Raw genomic sequence first — 10,790 nt, 5'->3', positions numbered from 1 at the left:
CATTTTACTTTTATAGAATGTTGGATTTGTGCATTTATTTGTTATTTTTGCACTTTGGTAGTCCACATAAGCCACTGTGCGGGTCATGACAAAACGACCTCTAGAGGGCAGCACACGTCTCCCAACGGGATAAACAAGCGAAGAAAGACACGAAGAAGGACAAATGCCAGTCTTAAGGGCTCAGTCTTTTACCAAAATGTCAAAGTTAGAGCAGCTAAAAGTGTTTGTTAACCAGCGTCTGACGGCGGCGGCGGCGGAGATCTTCGGAGCTGTGGAGAAAACCATTTTGGAGCTGCAGAATGACGCGTTTGTGTCCGGAGAAGAAGTCAAATACAGCCGCATGTTAGCGGCGTCCAAGCCGCTGGAACCGGATGAGTCCACGGGGATGACTGCAGGTCCAGTTACTGGTTATCTCCATCTAGGTCCAGTTACTGGTTATCAACATCTAGGTCCAGTTACTGGTTATCTCCATCAGTTACTGGTCATCTCCATCTAGGTCCAGTTACTGGTCATCTCCATCTAGGTCCAGTTACTGGTTATCTCCATCCAGGTCCACTTACTGGTCATCTCCATCTAGGTCCAGTTACTGGTTATCTCCATCTAGGTCCAGTTACTGGTTATCAACATCTAGGTCCAGTTACTGGTTATCTCCATCAGTTACTGGTCATCTCCATCTAGGTCCAGTTACTGGTCATCTCCATCTAGGTCCAGTTACTGGTTATCTCCATCCAGGTCCAGTTACTGGTTATCTCCATCTAGGTCCAGTTACTGGTTATCTCCATCCAGGTCCAGTTACTGGTTATCTCCATCTAGGTCCAGTTACTGGTTATCTCCATCCAGGTCCAGTTACTGGTTATCTCCATCTAGGTCCAGTTACTGGTTATCTCCATCCAGGTCCAGTTACTGGTTATCTCCATCCAGGTCCAGTTACTGGTTATCTCCATCTAGGTCCAATTACTGGTCATCTCCATCTAGGTCCAGTTACTGGTCATCTCCATCTAGGTCCAGTTACTGGTTATCTCCATCTAGGTCCAGTTACTGGTCATCTCCATCTAGGTCCAGTTACTGGTCATCTCCATCCAGGTCCAGTTACTGGTCATCTCCATCTAGGTCCAGTTACTGGTTATCTCCATCAGTTACTGGTCATCTCCATCTAGGTCCAGTTACTGGTTATCTCCATCTAGGTCCAGTTACTGGTCATCTCCATCTAGGTCCAGTTACTGGTTATCTCCATCAGTTACTGGTCATCTCCATCTAGGTCCAGTTACTGGTTATCTCCATCAGTTACTGGTCATCTCCATCTAGGTCCAGTTACTGGTTATCTCCATCTAGGTCCAGTTACTGGTCATCTCCATCTAGGTCCAGTTACTGGTTATCTCCATCAGTTACTGGTCATCTCCATCTAGGTCCAGTTACTGGTTATCAACATCCAGGTCCAGTTACTGGTTATCTCCATCCAGGTCCAGTTACTGGTCATCTCCATCTAGGTCCAGTTACTGGTCATCTCCATCTAGGTCCAGTTACTGGTTATCTCCATCCAGGTCCAGTTACTGGTTATCTCCATCCAGGTCCAGTTACTGGTCATCTCCATCTAGGTCCAGTTACTGGTTATCTCCATCTAGGTCCAGTTACTGGTCATCTCTATCCAGGTCCAGTTACTGGTCATCTCCATCTAGGTCCACTTACTGGTTATCAACATCCAGGTCCACTTACTGGTTATCTCCATCCAGGTCCAGTTACTGGTCATCTCTATCCAGGTCCAGTTACTGGTTATCTCCATCTAGGTCCAGTTACTGGTTATCTCCATCCAGGTCCACTTACTGGTTATCTCCATCCAGGTCCAGTTACTGGTCATCTCTATCCAGGTCCAGTTACTGGTCATCTCTATCCAGGTCCAGTTACTGGTCATCTCCATCTAGGTCCACTTACTGGTTATCAACATCCAGGTCCACTTACTGGTTATCTCCATCCAGGTCCAGTTACTGGTCATCTCTATCCAGGTCCAGTTACTGGTCATCTCCATCCAGGTCCACTTACTGGTTATCTCCATCCAGGTCCAGTTACTGGTCATCTCTATCCAGGTCCAGTTACTGGTCATCTCTATCCAGGTCCAGTTACTGGTCATCTCCATCTAGGTCCAGTTACTGGTTATCTCCATCCAGGTCCAGTTACTGGTTATCTCCATCCAGGTCCAGTTACTGGTCATCTCTATCCAGGTCCAGTTACTGGTCATCTCCATCTAGGTCCACTTACTGGTTATCTCCATCCAGGTCCACTTACTGGTTATCAACATCCAGGTCCAGTTACTGGTTATCAACATCCAGGTCCAGTTACTGGTTATCTCCATCCAGGTCCACTTACTGGTTATCTCCATCAGTTACTGGTTATCTCCATCTAGGTCCAGTTACTGGTCATCTCCATCCAGGTCCAGATACTGGTTATCTCCATCTAGGTCCAGTTACTGGTCATCTCCATCCAGGTCCAGTTACTGGTTATCTCCATCTAGGTCCAGTTACTGGTTATCTCCATCCAGGTCCAGTTACTGGTTATCTCCATCTAGGTCCAGTTACTGGTCATTTCCATCCAGGTCCAGTTACTGGTTATCTCCTCAGTTACTGGTCATCTCCATCCAGGTCCAGTTACTGGTCATCTCCATCCAGGTCCAGTTACTGGTCATCTCCATCTAGGTCCAGTTACTGGTCATCTCCATCCAGGTCCAGTTACTGGTCATCTCCATCCAGGTCCAGTTACTGGTTATCTCCATCTAGGTCCAGTTACTGGTTATCTCCATCTAGGTCCAGATACTGGTTATCTCCATCCAGGTCCAGTTACTGGTTATCTCCATCAGTTACTGGTTATCTCCATCCAGGTCCAGTTACTGGTTATCTCCATCCAGGTCCAGTTACTGGCTATCTCCATCTAGGTCCAGTTACTGGTCATCTCCATCTAGGTCCAGTTACTGGTCATCTCCATCCAGGTCCAGTTACTGGTCATCTCCATCCAGGTCCAGATACTGGTTATCTCCATCTAGGTCCAGTTACTGGTTATCTCCATCTAGGTCCAGTTACTGGTTATCTCCATGCAGGTCCAGTTACTGGTTATCTCCATCCAGGTCCAGTTACTGGTTATCTCCATCCAGGTCCAGATACTGGTTATCTCCATCCAGGTCCAGATACTGGTCATCTCCATCCAGGTCCAGTTACTGGTTATCTCCATCCAGGTCCAGATACTGGTTATCTCCATCTAGGTCCAGTTACTGGTCATCTCCATCCAGGTCCAGATACTGGTTATCTCCATCCAGGTCCAGTTACTGGTTATCTCCATCCAGGTCCAGTTACTGGTCATCTCCATCCAGGTCCAGATACTGGTCATCTCCATCCAGGTCCAGTTACTGGTTATCTCCATGCAGGTCCAGTTACTGGTTATCTCCATCCAGGTCCAGATACTGGTCATCTCCATCCAGGTCCAGATACTGGTCATCTCCATCCAGGTCCAGTTACTGGTTATCTCCATCCAGGTCCAGATACTGGTTATCTCCATCTAGGTCCAGTTACTGGTCATCTCCATCCAGGTCCAGTTACTGGTCATCTCCATCCAGGTCCAGTTACTGGTTATCTCCATCCAGGTCCAGATACTGGTCATCTCCATCCAGGTCCAGTTACTGGTTATCTCCATCCAGGTCCAGATACTGGTTATCTCCATCCAGGTCCAGTTACTGGTTATCTCCATCCAGGTCCAGTTACTGGTCATCTCCATCCAGGTCCAGATACTGGTCATCTCCATCCAGGTCCAGTTACTGGTTATCTCCATGCAGGTCCAGTTACTGGTTATCTCCATCCAGGTCCAGATACTGGTCATCTCCATCCAGGTCCAGTTACTGGTTATCTCCATCCAGGTCCAGATACTGGTCATCTCCATCCAGGTCCAGATACTGGTTATCTCCATCCAGGTCCAGTTACTGGTCATCTCCATCCAGGTCCAGTTACTGGTTATCTCCATCCAGGTCCAGTTACTGGTTATCTCCATCCAGGTCCAGATACTGGTTATCTCCATCCAGGTCCAGATACTGGTTATCTCCATCCAGGTCCAGATACTGGTTATCTCCATCTAGGTCCAATTACTGGTCATCTCCATCCAGGTCCAGATACTGGTTATCTCCATCCAGGTCCAGTTACTGGTTATCTCCATCCAGGTCCAGATACTGGTCATCTCCATCTCTCTCTACTATAATCATATTTATCTTCTACATAAAGAATAAGTTTTCATGGAGTCCAGTAACTGAAACTTATTTTAATCCATCTTCTATATTATATTTGTAAATGTTTAACCTGGTCATTTTTTTGTCTCCAATGGAAAAGATCAATTCAAATTCTTCAAACCAGTTTTATGCAGCAACAAAGTCATCTCAAGTCACTTTTACAGCTACAGATACAATAATTGTTTTTTATTTATAATGCGATTAATGCAAATCTATTCCACATTCCTCCCGTTTGTAGCCAGAGATGCTTTTGCAGAAGAAGTCGTAAATTGGTGAATTCTGCTGGATGATTTAGGCATAATTTGCTGAAAAGTGGAAATGTTTTCACAATCGCTTGTCACCCGAGTGCATTAGTATTGCATAGTAGATAGTATAGTACAATATTGTTAGAGACTATATATATGAATGTAAGCAAGTACGTATGTACATGTATATGTAGGAATGTGTATATATGTAAGCACATGAAGAATATAATATTGACCTGTCTGAAAAAAAATCATAAAAAAATCATAAAATGTTTGAGAGGTTTAAATATCTGTAGGTGAAAATATGTGGAAAGAGAAAGTCTAAAGACAGTGAAACGAATTATACAAATATGTCCATTAATTTAATAATGAAGAAGCCAGATCAGCTGTTTGAAATGATATTTTTTATGTCCTGAACAGGACCTGCGGTTTTTTGTTGTCATGGCAACTACCTTGCAGGATTCTGTTCTTGTCAGGCTCAAAACCCACCCAAACTTTCCCAGACTTCTTCATTTAGTGGTAAATACTGCAGTTTCACAAACAAGGCTTTGCTGAACAGATCAATAAGTTGATCAGAGGCTTTTGGGAGTAAAAGTTTAAACCAGACTGCTGTGAAAGTCTCTCTGTGAGAAAGCTGCTGCCATTCTGCTCCGTTCTAATGTTAAAATTATGCTTGTACTGCAAATGTTCTGGACAACATGAAAGGTTAAAATAGCTTTCTTAGATCAGTTTCTCCTCGTCTCTGGCTCCCACCGTCCCGTTCCATTCACACTCAGTATAAACACCAAATCCCACTGATTCAGAAGTCCATCTTCGGATTGGTAACCAGTAAAGCTTTTATAAAATCTGATTTTCAGATCTATAGGCAAATGTCTTCTTAGCTTTTTAAGAGTTTCTATATTAATTTTTGTGGAATGAGAATTATTTTTAATGTCAATCCATTAAAGGTGTTGTGAAAGATCCATCCATTCATCCATCCATCTTCTATTCTTCTGTTGTTTTGTGTTTAATCTGTGTAATTGTTGGTTATAATGTATTGTTTTATGTTTTTGGACCCCCTCGAAAACAAGATGGTACATCTCAACGGGCATTCCGTAAAATAATAAATAAATAAACAAATAAACCTCTTATTCCCATTCAGGGTTGTGGGGAAGCTGGTGTCTATCCCAGCCATTAGCAGGCAAGACATCCATTACAGCAATGTTATTTAAAAAAAAGAACAAAGTTTTTAACATTTTTTTAAATGATGAAAGGCATCACAAAGCTGCATGTCAGCACCTTTTTTCAGGAATGAGACGAGTATTTTATTTTTAAATGGTTGTGATATGTTGCCATATACTGAAGTTAATGAAGGAGGAAAAAAATGTACAGAATGTAAAGAAATAGGTTTTGCCAATAATCATTTCCATTCCCACTGGTTACTGTGTTCATTCCTTGTCAACAATGCTGATCAATAGATGTTTGATTTGATGTTTTTTTGTGTGTGTGTCTCCAGCCTCCCCAGGACTTGGTTCATCAGGAAGAATCGTCTCCACCCAGTCGTCCCACGCTCAGATGAAGCAGCTGACACCAGACTTTGGGGGAAATGAGGACGAGTGGCTGAATGAAGACAAAGAAACGCTGCAGGACTTTTTAAGAAGTGAAGCTGCTGTTGGTTTAAATACTGCAGAGACCGCAGTGCCTTCAGCCTCCTGCTTTCAGGTTTTCCTTCCTCACTCCTCTGCAGAGGGAAGGAAAACAGACGAACCAGGTCCTTATCATCAGACAGACTTCTTCCTGCCAGTTTCCTCCAATAGTGAATCCCAGAACTATGTCAGTGACGCCGAACGCAGCGGGTCGGACCCAGTCTGGATGGCGGTGAAGTCACAAATCAGGCTGAAGGAAAGCTTGAACGTTAAGACAAAGACTGCCGGTATTCCCTTTTGCTGTCGGGTGTGTGGAGAAGCTTTCCCTTGCAGAGACTCCTTCATGCTACATGTTAACTCTCACGCAGAAAACATGGGCGTCCTCCTACCTGCCAGAGTAGACAACCTGTGTCACATCTGCGGGAAAACATTTACCACGTCGACCCATTTAAAAAGGCACATGATGATTCACACGGGACAGAGGCCACACCTCTGCAAGGAATGCGGCAAGACGTTTGCTCGAGGCGAATGTCTGCGGATCCACATGAGGATCCACACGGTGGAGAGGCCGTACTCATGTCAGGTGTGTGGGAAGGGATTCAGGCAGAGGAGCAACCTGATCACCCACACCAGGATGCACACAGGGGAGAAACCGTACCCCTGCGACATCTGCTCCAGACCTTTCGCGTATAAGAAAGACATGTTGAGACATATGCAGATCCACACGAGGACATAACGTCTGAGACTGAAGGAAAACTCACTTGTGACATCAGTGGTCCGTTATATTCTGTTACTGTTTGAAAAATTTCTTCCAGCGCATTTCTAATTGAAAATACCTGATAAACCCCAACGAGAGGGATGTTAGTCACGATATTAAAGCTATAGTAGATAATGTTGCTCAGACTTTTTTTTAAAACTCTGGGTGAAGTGGTTCCTCGTCCTGATCATAATCTATACATTTTGTGATCATAAACAATAAGAAATATAGTTGGACTCCTCAGTTTACTGTAAATCTGTAAAAACTCTGACCAATCTAAACCATCGGACCGAATTGAAGTTCATTTCATATATTTTGTAAGTTTCTAAGGCAAACATGGCTGAGAAAATCCAGGAAGGATTTCCCGACCCGGCTCTGTTTATTTGCCTCCTTCTGCTAAACAGCCGAGAAAGAGAAAACTCTTAGTGGAAAAAGCTGCGAATAAAAAAGCCTTGGATCACACAAGGAGCAGAACCAGAGTGTGAGGGGCCAAGGCAGGGGGAGGAGCCAAGGAAGGGCACCACTTTCATATCCTGCTAGCTCCCTGACATTACCTACCCCAGCTTTAAAGCTTCACCATCTCACCCAGAAATGATCAGTACTTGCTTCAGAAAAGCCATGTTGACCTTTCTGCAGCCTGATCTGTAGCGGCCTGAACAGAAAATATGTTTCTCAACCAGTTTTTCCTCAAATAAAATAAGACGATGGCAGAAAGGAATGTTTCTAAGCTTTAAAACTGAATAAAAAAGAACTAAATTCTATCCAGGAATGCAGCTCTAAGGATATGATTGCATGTTCAGTATTTTAATGGATTTGAAAGAATACACACACACACTCACAGTCCATGTCTTCAGGTCCACCTGTTCAACTTCCTGTTAACATAAATCTCTAATCAGCCAATCACATGGCAGCAACTCGGTGCACTTAGTCATGTGACATGATCAAGACGACTTAAAGATCAGAACTGAGGCAGCCATGCAGGCGAAGGGGTCCCCCCAGAGTCTGCATGGTGGGCCTGATGAAGTGGCCCCTGAGTGTGAAGCAGAGTCATTATCGTTTACACAGATTGCTTCTAAGTCAGAATAAAACGCGTTATGGTGGATGTTGTTGTTACTAACGCTTGAACAAAGTGGGGGTTACGTCACGTAGCGAGTTTTCGGTGAAGATCTAAAACATGGCGGCAGAGAGAGCCACTGAACAGGACTGTGGCGGACACGTTTAGTTGAGGATTATTCAGCTTTTCTGTGGTCAAAACGTTCAAAGAAATGAAAAATAAAACCTGACTACATCCTGACTCTGCATGTCAGAAGCTTTACATCAGGTCTATAATGCCCACCTGATCTGATCACTTCACCTCGTTTCCATGGGAACATGGTTTCCATGTGAGCGTGTCAGCTTGAAGCTGGAATGAAATCTTTGTAAACGTAGCTGTTTGGATCATGCAAATCTGTCGTAACTTTGGCTTCTCATGTGACCCAGTATTCAGTGAATACACCAGTAAGGAAACCAGTTCATCTTCCAGCTGCAGAGAGAAGCTGGAGATCATTCTGATCCGGTTCATATTTCAGCTCTTTCCCGTCACACGAGGATTTGGTTGGAGTTTGTTGTCCCATCACCCCTCAGGGGTCCGACCAGCTCTTCGTCTGGTCATTTCAGCTTTCATTTAAATAAGAAAAAGACTTTTTTACTGTTTTATTCAGTTTTGATCTCAGTCTTGTTTTATCCAATTTAAACTTGAACTGTTTTGAACTGTTTTTGGAAATGATGCTGAACAGTAAGATGAGAAGAAGACGGCCGTTGTGGGTTTCATGAGGAATGTTAAGAGTTCATAAGACTTTCTTACCCAGCTGTTTTAGTAATAAACAGTGTTTGTTAAACCAGCTTTCTGCCCTCTGGCTTCATCACAGCCGAGCCAACAAACAGTAGCGGTGCCGGGACTCGTCTCGGACCTCGTAGGAAAACCTATGGGATTAATTTAACACGCTGATGTAGTCAGTTAGCATGTTAAGGTACAGACGGTATTACAGCCACACTGGCTCTCTGTCAGTGTCCAGACTTCCTGTCAACACCGTCCTCCATCGGTCACGGACCAACTTCAGTACTCGATGGTCACTGCCTTTGTCTTCAGGTATTCGTTCAGAGCTTCTTGTCCTGAAATAAACAGTAAATATTCATGTCAGGCTTGCATTTGTTGTCTTTTTAACCTGCTGAAGGAAGCGGTCCGAGTCGTCGCGAGTCGTACGATCTGTTCCAACGTTCTTCCAGTACGGCTAACGTCACCTGGCTAACACCGTCATGAGTCCATTTCAGTGTCTGACAATGGAGGAAACCTGTCCAACCATAAACTCAGCCCAACTGGTCCGTATCCACGGAAACGAAGACGTTCTCTTAGACATCGGATCCGTTTTTATTCTCTTCATTCTCTTAAAAAGAATTGACTTTGGATGTTTTATCAGGATCATCAACACAGCACACACACATCAACATGTTCAGTCCATCCTGCAGCTTTCACATGCATCCCTCCTCCAACACACCGGAATCAAACCGTTCCCAGAACTCTGCCGAGCTGGATGCCATGCAGAAGAGGAACTCTGCTATTTGATGTGTTGGAGAAGAGATGCATCTGAAAGTTGCAGGATGGTAGATCTGGAGGACCGGACTTGGGCCCGGTTGGCGGCTGGAGCTTGTTTCAAAGCTGCTGTTTGACTTTTTATAGTTTTACTTCAGTTGGTTAGAAACTCTACTTAAAAAACGAATCGTTTAGACAAACCAGAGCGGTTTTCTTACCCAGGTCTTTGCCGAATCCAGACTGCTTGAAGCCTCCGAAAGGGGACGCGACGTCCGTCTTGTTGTAGGTGTTGACAAAAACTGTTCCAGCGTTTAGCCTCTCGCTCACATACAGAGCTTTGCTGATGTCTCGAGTGAAAACACCCGACGCCAGGCCGTACTCCGTGGCGTTGGCTCTCCTCAGGACGTCGTCAACGTCGCTGAGCCGGAAACAGACCGGCGTTAGACTCCGTGAAGCAGACGGTTGCGTACAACAGGCATGAAGCCGTCTGATTATCTAACTTACCCACTCTTGAACTTGGAAATAATCATGACGGGGCCGAATGACTCCTCTTCAGCGATGTGCATGTGGTCTTGGACGTCGGTAAACACCGTGGGTTCAAAGAAGAAACCTGGAAGCAGATTTACAACAAGACGGCGGATTAGATGCAGCAGTCAGACACTCAGGAATAAATAATCCACCAATATGGTCTCTGAGAAAAGCAGTTATAAAAATTATTTTGATAATACGTGACCACCTGGTCGACCATTAAAGGAAACACTGACTGAAAAGGTGAGCTGCCATCACAGAGAGGCTGGACTCGTCCATGAGGAGGAAAATTCAGCCTCACCTGATTCTGGCTTTTCATGCTCCTTCTGTCTTCTAACAAAATAGATGTTATGTTGCACAAACGGCTTTAAAAGATTCAAATATTCATGAATAAAAAACAATGAAACAAGTAAATGTGCCAGAAGAAGATCATCAGGCTGGAAAACTATCACGCTTAGGGACAAAGGAGATTAAAAAGTCCCAAATATTTATGAGGAAACACGAGAAAGCAGATAAAATATGACAACATTATCAAGTTGTCAATATAGAAGAGAATATGAAATAAAATTAAATAGTAAAATTTAGAAATTGTTTGTGAAACTAACAAGTAAATTAAATCTGAAAAAAAAAAAAATTACCCAAAAAATAAAAACATGAAAAAAATTTGTAGATAAAAAATGGATTTGAGAAAAATAATTATTTTCAGGAACAATTTATTCTTAAACTCAACTATAATATAAAAATAAAAAAATACGTGTTAAAATTTGTGAGAAAACACAAACTTACATTAAGTTACAAATATTTCTAG

General features: G+C 43.6%; 2 protein-coding genes across 3 annotated transcripts in view; one reads left to right on the top strand and one right to left on the bottom strand.

Moving 5' to 3' along the window:
- Window positions 1-196: 196 nt before the first annotated feature.
- Window positions 197-6,933, top strand: LOC306757748 (uncharacterized protein; the record flags this gene model as incomplete). The annotated part of the gene is made up of 2 exons (XM_079242874.1): window positions 197-395; window positions 5,999-6,933. The coding sequence occupies 2 exons, from the start codon at window positions 197-199 to the stop codon at window positions 6,862-6,864; spliced, it is 1,065 nt and encodes a 354-aa protein (XP_079099000.1). The 3' UTR covers window positions 6,865-6,933.
- Window positions 6,934-8,656: 1,723 nt separating this feature from the next.
- The window catches only part of aldh1l1 (aldehyde dehydrogenase 1 family, member L1), a 140,871-nt gene continuing 138,737 nt past the window's right edge, over window positions 8,657-10,790 (bottom strand). For both annotated transcript variants that reach the window (XM_079242778.1, XM_079242777.1), the window contains exons 21-23: window positions 9,959-10,064; window positions 9,673-9,872; window positions 8,657-9,036 (exon numbers count right to left, since the gene is read on the bottom strand). In XM_079242778.1, coding sequence (XP_079098904.1) covers window positions 8,981-9,036; window positions 9,673-9,872; window positions 9,959-10,064 — 362 coding nt within the window. In that variant the 3' untranslated portion in view covers window positions 8,657-8,980. The remainder of the gene's footprint in view (window positions 9,037-9,672; window positions 9,873-9,958; window positions 10,065-10,790) is intronic.

Source organism: Telmatherina bonti (genome assembly GCF_933228915.1).
Source record: "Telmatherina bonti genome assembly, chromosome: 6".
Taxonomy (NCBI): domain Eukaryota; kingdom Metazoa; phylum Chordata; class Actinopteri; order Atheriniformes; family Telmatherinidae; genus Telmatherina; species Telmatherina bonti.
Note: the sequence above shows the minus strand (reverse complement) of the source record. Positions and strands in the feature narration are given on the sequence as shown.